This window comes from Heloderma suspectum, chromosome 2 (genome assembly GCF_057233095.1).
Source record: "Heloderma suspectum isolate Gila_16-S chromosome 2, 16-S_ref, whole genome shotgun sequence".
NCBI lineage: Eukaryota > Metazoa > Chordata > Lepidosauria > Squamata > Helodermatidae > Heloderma > Heloderma suspectum.
This window is the reverse complement of record NC_139459.1, coordinates 26,978,391-26,992,494: the sequence shown is the minus strand read 5'-3', so window position 1 is coordinate 26,992,494 and position 14,104 is coordinate 26,978,391. Positions and strand designations below refer to the sequence as shown.

The 14,104-nt window shown below is 44.8% G+C and overlaps 1 protein-coding gene across 1 annotated transcript in view; it reads right to left on the bottom strand.

Moving 5' to 3' along the window:
* Positions 1-1,458: 1,458 nt before the first annotated feature.
* Positions 1,459-14,104, bottom strand: part of SPEF2 (sperm flagellar and cilia associated 2) — a 168,802-nt gene continuing 156,156 nt past the window's right edge. Inside the window, exon 37 of the mRNA XM_084833059.1 lies at positions 1,459-1,616. Within this exon, the coding sequence (XP_084689185.1) occupies positions 1,512-1,616 (105 nt within the window). The 3' untranslated portion in view covers positions 1,459-1,511. The remainder of the gene's footprint in view (positions 1,617-14,104) is intronic.

The window sequence follows — 14,104 nt, the reverse complement described above, 5'->3', positions numbered from 1 at the left end:
TCAAAGCCTGGACCTTGGATGGACAAATCTGTCAGTTTTAGTTTCTCCACATTCTTTTTTTTAAATCCCAAGTTCTTTCTGCCCTGAATAAGATGAAATTTGCAAATTTTGGTGTGTGTTTTTAATCAACCCCAAACTGAAACAAAATTGTCACCCATCTCTAATTGATAGTGGGGTAGCAAAGGCAATGACCATTTTCATGCCAGCAAGCAGGTAGTTTGTGAGGGAGGATCTCCCTCTCTGCCCACAGATCTCTATCTCCACAGGTGGAGAGGAAAGTCCACACCATCTTGTATAGCCTGGGACGCCCTCCCAGAACTACTGGATTGCAACCTTAGCGTTTTAGATCAGCATTTCTCAACCTGGTGCCCTCCAGATATGTTGGACTACAACTCCCATCACCCCAGCCAACAGACCAATGGTAATGCTAGATTGGGATGATGGGAATTAAAGTAAAACACATATGGAGGGTATCAGGTTGAGGAAGGCTGTTCTAGATCATGTTATAGCATGATATTGCCTCAATAGTTTGTCTGAAACAACCTATTGGCTTTGATTAAACATACTTTTATTCAAAATAGAGTGAATACAAAACATTACCATTCTACTTAAAGGACACAGTGAGTAAGGATGAACCCCAATATTCAAGAAAGTATTTGGGAAACATTTCTCTTGTATTGAAAAAAAAAAGTATCCAGAGTTCCTTCCCACCCCCTTATTTTAGCTTCTTTATAAGATGACGTTATCTCCATTAAGTGGTTGTGTTTGATCCGCTCTCTGCAGAATCATTTTAAAATCCTACAGAAATAAGAGAAAGGTAAGTTAGAAAGATGTTACTATGCAGCCGTTTGATTGCTGTAGGTTACTGAAGTAGATTCTCCCAACAGCAACCAGGAAAATAGATAGTGTGTATACTGCTTGCTTAAAAACATTCAGTAAATACCTAACATGTAACACTAACTAAAAACCTTCTATGGTGGAAAACCAGCGCGAGAATAAAGGTCCCTGGAATACACCGAAGAAGAAATGAAAGCATTTCAAATTGTCTTACATAATGCTGGTATCATATAGTTTGAGTGTTCTTAAGGTACCATGGCTTCATTTTCCCAGTCTATATCATTACAAGCTATCTTATCATCCTCTGTAACCAAAACTGATATTTATAATTAATATGGAATAGTTATTATCATAGAATTGGCACACACAAATACTATGAAGTAGTATTCCAAGGACATTATTCACAATACTCCCAAATTACATGTAGGTGTAAACTAGCAAAATAGTGATGGATCGATCTTATAGCTTAACATTCTACTTTATCTAGATTCTGTCTCATCTACATGCTAGACCAATGTGTATTTTCTCCACCAGTAATATTGATATAACATAACTTCATAGCATTGAAAAGAAAATGAAACAAAAACAGGTCTGGTGTGCAACAACCAACTGATAACTCTACCTTTCTGGTTCATATTTTAAAAGTTGTTATTTGTATATGGGGGGAACTCCTATTATTTGAACCCTTTAAGCACAATCATCAATGTGCTCCATTTGCACAGCCCTCTCAGATGGCTGGCCCTGACCCAGGGGAGCGTTCCTTCTGTCCCGTAAATGGTCTGTAAAAAAAACAAACAAGTAAACAAACAAACAAACAAAAATCCTCCAGCTCAACTTGGGTATTTTCTGTGTCTTGTTGCCTTTTCTGGGGGCAGAACCAAAAGGCACCTGGGAGAGAAATGTGGGATCCCCGAGGGGACTGCAGAGATCAGGGAAGATCAGGTTGTTATAGGAGTAACGTGTAAGAATGATAGAAGGGGGAGGCCGTAGGTCTTGCAGGGGCCGCCTAGCTTGGAGCGCAAGGCCACAGTTTTGTGCTGGGAGGCCTGGACTGTAAGAAGAATGGTGGCAGTTGAGGCAGACTGGAAAAATCAAAGATCTGTTCTGCTTAAGAATAGCAAAGGGATATAGGAGCCTAGCCTATGTTCATGAAGAGGAAGAGGGAGGCCAGGGGTGTAGGCTTGGATCTGGGGAGGGAAAGAGCAGGCTGCATTAGGGAGCAGGGTGGCCATTTATGAATTGCCAGAAAAGAGGACAAAAGAGGACAGTGACTTGCGTAACATTTGCACATGCTAATTTATAGGTATAGATGTAAAATTATTATTATAATAATTTAAATGGAAATACAGTATAACTCACCATACTGTGGAAGACAGTGACTGGATGACCTGAGTGCCTACCTGTTCAATCTGCTGTCCGGGTGCTAACTGTGGACAGGCAACACCTTGCGTCGTTCATGGTCTTTAAACTGGAACGGGTGCTATTGCACTCACGGCCTGCTTGTGGGCTTCCCACAGACAGCTGGGTGGCCACCATGCGAAAAGAGTTCTGGGCTGGATGGGCCATTGGTCTGATCCAGCATGGCTCTTCCTATATTCTCATGATTCAAGTCCCATTGATGTCAATGGGGTCTATGCATAACTTGCTTAATCGAGATCCAGCCCATTAAAGGAGTATAATGCAAGTCAAACTGAACAACTGGAATGGATACAGTAGCAGCCAAATCTAAAAAGCAGGGTTACAATGAACTTTCTTTGAGCGACTATTGCTAAGAAGTGCATATGTTTAAGTGTGCAGCTCCTCTGGCATGCTAAAATTCATATCTGAGCAGTCTGCGATGTCTCCATTATTATTTTTTGCTTAAAATATAACTGATATAAGGGAAGTGTATGCTATTGAGTCGTCATGCTTTAAATTATTTACAAGTATTCCAAGCTTTGAATTTGTTTTAATGCAGAGATGGGGCACTTCTGGCCATGGGTAGGGATGTACGAAAGTCACTTACCTTTTAACGAAATTTGATTCGAGGTGGGGGGGAGGCGCTCCGTCCCTCCCCCTGAAATTCTGGCCAGGCGGGGAGGTGCTCCGTCCCTCCCCCCCCCCCGAATCCTGGCCGGCCGGGTCCGCAAATGGTGGTGGCCCTAGCCGCCGCCGTTTGCATCCCTGCAGTCAGCCGTGATAGGCTACGTAAATGTTTACGTAGCCTATCACGGCTGATTAAAAACAAACAAACGCGCGTATGCAAATGGCGGCGCCCATAGGTGCCGCCGTTTGCATTCCTTATTTTGGCACATCTAGTCTACGTAAACATTTACGTAGACTACGGCGAAAATAAGGGGAACACAAATAGCGTAGACGCTATGCTATTTGCGTTCCCCTTATTTTCGCCGTCTTAGTCTACGTAAATGTTTACGTAGACTAAGACGTGTCAAAATAAGGAACGCAAATGGCGGTGCCCATGGGTGCTGCCATTTGCGTACGCGCATGTTTTTTTTTCTTTTAAATCAGCCGTGATAGGCTACGTAAACATTTACGTAGCCTATCATGGTATTTTAAAAAAATCTAGCCGTGATAGGCTATGTAAATCTTTACGTAGCCTATCACGTTTTTTTGTTGTTGTTTTTTACTGGAAATGGCGGCGGCGGCGGCAGCTGGTCAGAAGACGGCCACTGCTGCACCGCTGCTGGAACCGCCGCCGCCAGGAAGATTCGCCGAAGGTAAGTCCCATCCCGGGGGGGGGGGGGGGCGGGCGGCAGACCGTTTCGCCACTGATTTCGGGGGGGCGAATGCACTGGCATTTGGCCTCCCCAAGATTCGTGGCAAAATTCTCTGACGTCCCTAGCCATGGGCTGGATACAGCTATGGGAAGCCCTCATCTGGCCCCTGCCCTTATCTCAGATTGGAGAAAAGGGGTTATTTCCCTTCCTCCCTCCCATGCTGCAAGTGAGGCTTTCAAAAAGCCAATGGAGGCTTTTAAAAGCCTAATTACAGTATGGAGGGCATTTTCAGGGGGGGATTCACTGCTGGGGGGGAAGGGCTAACATTCCCCTCCCCAACACTACAACTCCCCCCACAAATCACCTCACCCTTAATACTGTAATTTCCCACCAATCACTCCGCCCCATTGTAATCAGGCTTTTTAAAAAGCCTTCATTGCCACCAATGGAGGCTTTTTAAAAGCCTGATTGCAGTGGGAGGGGAGTGATGTGTGAGTCTGAGTGAGTTTGTATGTGAGACACTGAGTGTATGTGAGTATGCGTATAACTGACTGACTGACTGGGTTTGGACAATCAGTGGGGGAAGCAATGCAGCGTCGGTTATTTCCCCCACCCCTGCGCGTGCCGGTCATGCAATTGGGGTTATACTAATTACCTGCACCGCATCACGGGTTGCTGTGTCATCTGAACCCAGAGCAGGCATAGTGACTTTTCACACACCCTACCACCATGGCTTGCAGAGGGTGAGTGAAAAAAGTCACTACGCCCACGCTACACACCGAGTTTGTATATCACAGGAACCAGAATGCAGGCAATTAGGGTAATCCTGGTCACATGACCGGCATGCGCTAGGGTGAGGGAAATAAGCGACGCTGCGTTATTTCCCTCGCTGATCGTCTGAACAACCTCAGTGTGCGCACGTGTGTGTGAATGGGGTCTGGGCAATCATGTTGGGCCACATGCCAGGAATGGGGTGGCCTTGCCATGGTTGGCATGTGGCCCTCAACGTGCTTGCCCAGACCCAGTTCTGTCCTCAGGATGACAAAGGTTCCCCACCCCTGTTTTACTATAATGCTGAAACGACACAGGGCGTACTTTATTGATTTTTGTCAGATATTTCAGTTCAAATACTTTTGGCTATTGGGAAAAACTTACAAAAAACGGTCTTGTTTGCTAAACATAACTAGAGAGGTAGCTGTGCAGCAAATCAATTTAGAGAAGTGGAAAATTTGCCACAATATTTTCTGATTCAACATTTTCCAGAAAACCCATATCGCTGGTCATGGGAAGAAAAAGCGAGGCTATGCATTCATGAGAGGGAGAATGATATGTCTGCGTAAAAGAAAGATGTGGGGCAAAGGGACCAGAAAGTGGGAAAGGGATGGGGTCTTGGGTGGGTGAGAGTGAAAGATGGTGGTGGGGTATGTGACTGTATGTACAAGGAAAGACTTTTTGAGATGTGTGGATCTATGAAAGAGAGGATGGTATTCTGGGTATGAAAGATAATGATGACAGGGAGGCATGAGTGTGAGTGAGATGTCTGTGTGTGTAGATGCAAGGGACCTGGAGTGTGTATGGCACTTGTGCATGTGTGAAAGCATGAGAAAGGGGAACAGAAACAAGTGGGCATGTAAAGAAGAAAGAAATTAAGAACATGAGAGCCCTGCTGGATCAAACCAAGGGTCCATCTAGTCCGGCATTCTGTGCACATAGGGCACAAACCAACAAGCAGTCCATGAATGCAACAGCACCCTCCCACCCAGGTTCCCTAGCAACTGGTGTACATAGGCATACTGCCTTTGATGCTGGAGGACTAGTAGCCACTGATAGCCTTATCCTCCCTGAATTTGTCCAGTCCCCTTTAAAAGCCATCCAAAGTGGTGGCCATCTTGTGGAAGTGAATTCCATAGTTTAACTATGAGCTGTGTGAAGAGATGTGTCTGTGTGTATGTGTCGTAAAATATAAGAGAACTTTGCTAGAAATAATACAAATGAATAACAATAGATTCCTTACAAACCCTTTGTCATGAGTTTCGGACAAAAAAAAATACCCGAACAATACACGCTATATCTTTTTTTTTTAAGGCTCTGACTCAGGATTGAGAGGAATTTGTTTCAAAGAAAAATAACACTCTTCAAAGAACTGGCCATTGAGAATGAAGAACTGTAATGTTCTTCATTCTCACATGTGACTCACATCTTCCCCAGTATCTCATCAAGGGATGAGGTAATTTCCATGAGACCTGTGGTTATTAAACTGTGCTTCGGGGAACCCTGGACTTCCTTGTGTGTGTGTGGGGGGAGGAGGGGGCGACTTATTAGGGTGCCTCAATGGGAAGATTGGCAATGGACCACAAGCTTCCCCGAAACACATGCACACTGTACTGCTATGTTGTCTCTCTCCATCCAGGTGACAGTGATGCTATTATGATCTCTGAGTGACTGGTGCTTTCTACCATCTTCAGCTCCAGGGTTTGAGGAGGCCCCAGGCAAAGTGCCCCCTGGTGGGCCCATCCTCTGTCATTGGGCCCTTGGGTGAGTGGGTGGGAAACAGTAGCAGCACTCTGGGAAGCACAAGGTGGTTGGGTCTAGCCACTATTATAATTTCCCACAATGCCCCACAGGAACACTACGGAGGGGCATTGTAAGAAATTAAAATGGAGGCTAGACCCAGCTGCCTGGCTCTGCTTGGTGTGCTGGGCCAGAAAATGTGTGTGTGTGTGTGTGTGTGTGTGTGTATGTATGTGTGTATGTATGTATGTGTGTGTGTGTGTGTGTGTGTGTGTATATATATATATATATATATATGAAATAAAGACATCAGCAGTGGGCCCCTCACCTGGTCACTGGGCCTTGAAAGCTGTCCGAGACTGCTAGGTGCTATACTTCTCCTGATCTTGGTTGTTTCATAATTTTAGATCTTACTAAAATCTTGACAGACAAGTGTCTCTTGGAACATAATTTCATATTTGTTAATAAATGAAAAAGTTCTAGCACAGACTGCTGAAGCGAATGCTGGGGAAGGAGCAGGCCTCTCTTGCTCAGGGACACACTAAAACCTGACAATGGCTTCCTATTCTTAAAATACTTCTGCCCCAAGTAGCCTCTTGGGCAGTAAGGTTGACCCCGAATGTGGATATTTTATTTATTTATTACATTTATAGCCTACCTTTTTTCCTCTTGCAAGGAACCCAAGGCAGCTTACATGGCCCTTCTCCTCTCCATTTTATCCTCACAACAACCCTGTGAGGTAGGTTAGGCTGAGAGACAGTGACTGGCCCAAAGTCACCCAGTGAGCTTCATGGCAGAGTGGGGACTAGAACCCGGATCTCCTGAGTCCCAGTCCAACACTAACCACTTTGCCACACTGGCTCTGATATGATGAAACATTCAAAGTATCATGAGCAACTGGAGGAAGAAAAACCCTAAGAAGTGGAAGGGCGGAGGGGGGGGAGTTTCATTTTTACTGGTCGATTGTGCCAGACTGGCTGTTCTAGTCACAAACTGCATTAGGGCCAGAGGCGTACTTGCACTGAGCTTTCAGGTATTTAGACATGCAAATACCATCATCTAGGGAGGGGGCCAAGGATCACAGCAAGCCAGGAGGGGGAAATCCCTCCTCCAAGTTGATATTTTTGCATTGGGAGGAAATCCCCCATTAGCCCCAACAGGGGATTTCCTCCCCATGCAAATCCCTGCTTCAGGGGATGAATTTTCTTATGGACCACAGGAGGGGAGGAAAGAGTTAAAAATTACCCCTCTCCACTAGGGTGGCCACTTATGCATCAACAACAACAACAAAGGATGGAAGAGAACAGGGATTTGCAAAAATTTTGCATATGTTAATTTATCTGCATAGAGGTACATTTAGAAATAATTACTATAATTTAAACAGAAATGCAAGACACCTCAACATGGTGAGGATGACTGTGCCTAGGTGACCTGTGTGCTGCTATCTGCGCTGACTGTTCGTGGGCAACTTTCTGGCCCCTCCCTGGTCTCTCTTCCTGGGGTTCTTTATCTTTAAACTGGACTTGGACTGGACAGCCCTTCAAGAAGAGGATGCGTTCAAACAGAGGACTCTCCTCTGCCAGCCCTTCAAAGAGAGGACTGTCCTCTATAAAATAGGACATATGGTCACCCTACCATGCCTGCAGCAATCCTGGCAATTTTATTTATTTATTTATTTATTTATTTATTTATATCTATCTATCTATCTATCTATCTATCTATCTCCCCCAATTGCCGAAGCTCTCTGGGTGGTTCACAAAATTAAAACCACAAAAATACATACAATATAAAAAATATAATCGATTAAAAACTACAGAAGAAAAATACAACCAGAGTAAAACCTAGCAGCGGTGCAGATATATAAAATGCAATAGCAGATTTAAGACAGTAAACTAAAAAACCCCCAAAAAACTGGAAAGCTAAAATGTTAAAAATGCCTGGGAAAATTAAAGGTCTTCACCTGGCACCGGGAAGATGGCAATGTAGGCGCCAGGCAAATCTCTCTTGGGAGTTTGCTCTGCTAATTATCAACCCTCCCCAAGTTGATATTTGCATTAAAAAAATGTGCATGCAAGGAGCCCAGCTAGTATTTAACTTTTTTTTTCAAAAATGTGCATGCAAGGAGCCCAGCCAGTATTCAATATTTGTTTAAAAAATGTGCATGCTAGGAGCCCTGCCAGTATTTAACATTTGTTTAGCATCTGCGGCACGGGAGTTTAGCCCGAGGGCTGAATTCCATTTTATGTGGTCTCATTACAGTGGTTGGCAGGACCGAAGGCAAAAGATGCAGGGCACAAACTTTAAAAAATACCAGCATATCTGAGTTTAAAGCTCTTCCTGGCAGGAACTAAACCTTAGGAGAGGCATTTCAACCTTTTAGAATGGGGAAAAAATCACACAAAAGCTGGGAAACAACCAGACAATTGGTGGTCAGGCAGAAAAGGGGTGGAACCAAGGGAACAGGGTGTGTCTTTCTGGGGAACCCCAGAGGGCTGAATTGGGATCCCAGGAGGGCTGGATTTGGTCGCTGGGCCTGAGGTTATGTATTCCTGATCAACGGAATGTGAGATGCTGCATAAGGAGATGATTCTTGACAATATGGCTTGTAACAAGCCTAGCAACATTCTCTGCAATCATCATCATCATCATCATCTATGCAAATTTACGCATACTTAATTAAAAATAATTAAAATGAATTAAAATTAAGTATGGTTGCTTCTTCTGCATAATCTATTCTGCTTCTGCTATGCTACAGGAAAGGTTACCCTCCATGCAAGTCACTCAGGATTCCACCAGGCACCGACCATGTCTTTTCTAAACCAATTAGCAGCCACAAGGGCTAGAAGCTTGCCTTCCCTTTTAAAAACTAACTTATTACATGTAATTCTTGCTGTTCTTCCAACGAGCTCAAGGCATTGTACATCGTTTTGCCCCTCTTATTTTATACTGACAACAACCCTGTGAGGTAGATTAGGCTGAAAGATTGTGGGGAAAGGAAGGGAGGAAGCCTCCGGGTGCATATGCAACTGTTGCAGTAGCAGCAGCAGCAGTTTGATAGTGGGTGGACAACTGTCATTCAAGACTACATGTGAATAGGGATGTACGAATCTGTTACCTTGGTCCGCTCAGGGGCACCCGTGGTGGTGGGGAGGTGATCCGTCCCTCCCCCCGGAATCCTGCCTGGCCGGCTCCGTGGAGCTGCCGGCCGGGGCCGGCTGCAGCCGGACTTCTGGCTGCTGCCGGGCTGCAGCCGCAAATGGCGGCTACTACGCTGGCCGCCATTTGCGTCCCTGCCAAGCCGTGATAGGCTACGTAAGTATCTATGTAGCCTATCACAGCAAAAGGCAGGGATGCAAATGGCGTAGTGGCTGCCATTTGCATCCCTGCCTTTTGCTGTGATAGAATCATAGAATCATAGAACAGTAGGGTTGGAAGGGACCTACAAGGCCATCGAGTCCAACCCCCTGCTCAGTGCAGGAATCCAAGTCAGAGCATCCCCGACAGGTGGCTGTCCAGCCTCGTCTTGAATGCCTCCAGTGTGGGAGAGCCCACCACCTCCCGAGGTAATTGGTTCCATTGTCGTATTGCTCTAACAGTCAGGAAGCTTTTCCTGATGTTCAGCCGGAATCTGGCTTCCTGTAACTTGAGCCCATTCTTCCGTGTCCTGCACTCTGGGATGATCGAGAAGAGATCCTGGCCTTCCTCTCTGTGACAACCTTTCAAGTACTTGAAGAGCACTATCATATCTCCCCTCAGGCTACTTACGTAGCCTATCACTGCTTCTTGTTGTTGTTGTTCAGTCGTTAAGTCATGTCCGACTCTTCGTGACCCCATGGACCATACCATGCCAGGCCTTCCTGTCCTCCGTTCTCGCCCGGAGTGTGCTCAGTTTCATATACATTGCATCGGTGATGCTGACGCAAATGGCAGCTGGCGTAGCGGCCGCCATTTGCAGCCGCAGCCTGCCAGCAGCCAGAAAATGACCTGGAGCCACCGCTGCCAGGTAGGCTCCGTCCCGGGGGGATTCCGTGGGGTGGCGGGGGGGATGTTGGAGAATTCCGCCACGGACTTCAGTGAGGCAAGATTCTTTAGAATCTGGCCCCCCGGAATCCGTGGCGGAATTCTCCAACATCCCTACATGTGAAGAAGAGTTTGTTGTGAAATGCATTGGGCCAAAACAAACTTTCTCTCTCTTATGCAGCTGGAGTTTCCTTTATTCCGTTTCCTGAAATTGGCGACTTCCCATTTGTTTTTCCTGCCTAGGCTAAGGATGGCTGTCTTGGGGAGATCCAGTTCTTTTTTGACTCAAGGAGTTCCGTGACATGTACAGCTCGATTTGCATTTGTGAGCTGAGCTCCAGGTTTTTCCCTGAACGCTGGGAACTTTTTTTGTGCAATCTTTCCCACAAAATCTGCAATTTGCACAATTTGCACAAATGTCTGAGCAATTTGCGCAAATTATGGTAGCAATTTATGCAAATTGCTCAGAAATTTGCATAAATTGCAGAACCTATGGGGGAAAGTGCGCAAGCTGCCCAGAAAACCACAAACTGGCCTGAGTCACTGCAGGCTGAGTCAGGCTCCACCGCGGGAACTGGAATGATGTCTGGGGGGCCAAACCTAGGAAAACCCATTGAACTCCATCCCCCCAAACTCATTTCTCTGACATCCCTAGCCTATGCTGAGACAGTGAATAACGTAAGGCCAGCCAGTGGGTTTCATGGCTTTGGACTGGAGTTTCATGGCGGGGATTTGAACTTGGGTCTCCCTGATCCTAGCCCAATACTCTAACCACTACAGCACTCTGGCTTTCCTTCAGAAGGAAGGCTGAAAGTCTCAGGATATTGCAGTCACAGAGTATACATAGCACTGACTACATACAAGACAGGCAAGACACGGTCGACTTGACAGTACAGATGGGATGGGAGAGTAGGGTAGCATTGGAAAAGCAGGTACGAGTATGGGACAATGGTTCAGAAAAGGGTTTCATAAAAAAAGAAAAGTGGGCCTTGAGGAGGGGCTACTAAGGAAGAGAGCAAAGCTGTCAGGATGTACCAGAATCTTCCTCTACTTCTTTTTTTCAATAGGAAGCAGAAATCATTGTGTACAGTGCAGTAGTCTGCGTGGGGCTCAAGTTCAAAGCATGCCCTTCTCCATACGTGGGACTGCACAAAGGCCAAAAAGCATCATCATCTTTTCCTATTGCTTTGTGGTGTGGGTTGGACATTATCTACACTATCAACAGGCTTAAAACCTCCCTTGCATCCTCATGGAAATGCTGTCATTATCACTTTAGAATTCATTTATTTATTTTCGTTATCCTACTGCTCAGCCAAAAAGGCTCCTGGAGCGGCTTACAAATAATCAATAAAAGAAGACAGTCTGTACCCACAGGCTTCTAATCTGTAGGATTCAACATACAAAGAAAGGGAGGGAAGAGGTAAAAAAAAGAAAAGAAAAGAGTAAGTCATTCAGCAGGGCTGGTGGAATGGCCCTCTTCCCCCCTCATCTTCTTCAATGCAGCTGATGGAATGATTCCTGAAGATGACAGTTGAGGGAGGAGGAACCTTCATGGGGTGGTGTGAAAGTCTGAGGCCTACAGAGGCAAAGGGGAAAAAAGGCCAGGCTTAGAGGCCTGGAGTTTTTGTTGGGAGGGGATTTCCCTGAGAAGAGTAGTTTCATTTCCTTGGTTAAGTTTCAGTTTCATTTTTCCAGTTAAGTTTCATTTCTTCAGGTTTGAAGCAGTACTTACGGTTTTGAGTGAGGAGGGTATATAAAGAGAGCGAGAGAGCCAGTAAGTGCAGAGTGGGGGAGACCAGAGCGGGTAGAGGGAGCAGGAAGATGCAGCCTGGAGAAATCTAAATACAGCTAGGGTAAAAGAACTTGTGTTTTGCCATTTTTATTTTCTCTTAATGCCTTTTGTATCACTCAGCTCTATTGTGCAAATACCTTTAGTTGTAATTTGCTGTCTTTAATTTACCAGTAAACTGTTGTGGTTAAACCCTGTGTCTGGTGTGTCAGTCATCCCATGTCTACAGCCTAAACCACATGTTATTGGAAAGGGAAAGGGAAAAGAAGAAAGGTGGGACTCTTCAGCAGGCAAGAGATCCTTAAGGAGTTGCTCAGGGAATCCAGGTCATAAAGGGAACCCTGACAGGTGGTCTTCAGGGCTGGTGGAATGGCCCTGCTGCTTTCCCTTGATTTCCTCAATTTTCCTGCCTCCTGCTCAATTTGCTGCCTGCAGGGCAGGAAAGGGGAAACCCTAACATGACGATATCATATAATATGTCTTTCACCTACACATTACTTCAGAGGCATGGAGTGGGTGGGAAGAGATATTGATTAGCAATGCCCAGACGTGTGCCTGTAATGTGTGGCCTTTAACTGGTTTAATAGTCATTCTCTCTTATCTGGGAACCTTGGGAACTCTATTTGTGTGAGGGGGCAGGGACCATGGATTAATTTTTCTGCCCCAGATTCTCTGAGGGAAACCATGACAGTTAAACTATATAAGACTGAAATGCATTTGTAGTGTAGATATGCCCTTGCAAATGCCACATCCTAGTCACAGAAGGGCTTCTCTGAGGCACGCCATTTGCATCCCATGCAACCAGTATGCAACAATTGTGCATTTATGGCACTGCAAGGTAATAGTTCTTGAAATGCTCTTCTCATACTGGGAAGACTGGTACAAATTCACTCATTAATAGACAGCATAAACAGTAGCTGTAATAATGAACATTACCATTTTGGGAGAAGTGACAGATGTAAAACAACTTGTCTACTCTAAGCATATGTGTTATGTAGACTACGCGTTGTATGCAAAAACCACCTATTACATACAGATCAAAACTGTTATAAGCAAAGGAAACACTGGTACTGGTAACAGAAAAAGAAATATTTAGCCAATCCAGTGTTGTAAACAATAAATTATCAGTGTAAGTCCACTATAAGAGACTGATGCATATGATGCACATTTCATCACCGTACTTTAAAATATCCAATAAAAATACCTATCTGTGAAAAATCAGTTACAGCATAAATCTTGATGAACTAAGGGTGCAATCTTATGCATGTTTAGACAGAAAAAAGTCCTACAACTTCCAGCATGCCCCAGCCAGCACGGGAGTTGTAGGACTTTTTATCAGTCTGAACATGCATAGCATTGCACCCTAAATTACATAAACACACATCTTTTTGCCAATACAATACACTTGAATTCTATGCTTAGAAATGTCTTGCCCAGGAGATTTGGAGTGTTTTTCCAGAGTGTCTACATGTCGATCACCAAGAGAAAGAAAGAATAAAATAGCAAACTTGCAAAACAAGCACCAGCTGTCTAGAATTTCATGGGGAGTGCAATTATTATTATTCAACCCAGAATAAAAATGATTTGATTTTTCCCACATCAAAAAGAAATATGTTAACTGTTTGGGGGGGGGGGTGTTTGCCCACAACTATTATTGTTTTTGAAACAACCATTAAACTACTCCCATATTTGCTTCAGCACTAACCTATTTTACTTCTATCCTGTCCTCCTAGCAACATCAGTGGTGATTAAACCACTGCTCTTTGCTTTGCCAAGGAACCAGAAACTTGCTTCTGCTGATAGTGATCAGAATCAGTTGCACCCCATATCCAGTTTGAATAATAATTATAACTGCAGGCCCTGTGCTGAGAAAGCTCTCCCACCAAATTCTCTTAGAATGAGTAAACAAGGATGGAACATGCTTCTTTTCGAGTGCACTGCAGGTTGCAGGCTAATACGCATCCCCTCACCTTCTTCTGAGGCACAACAGATGAGGTAGACTTGGTGGATTGATACTTAACATTTTTGCCCATAGGAGTCATTATGGTCACTTGAACAGGGTTGCCAGCTTACAGCCTGGAAAAGAATCCTTTTTTTTTTTTTTTTTACCTTGAAAGCTAATGCTAAATTTGGAGATTCAGCATCGGCTTTCAAGGTAAAAAAGGAACCTTTTCCCCCACCCCATATCATCTTCTCCCTCGCCCCCATCTGCTGTAATGTGCAGAACTCCA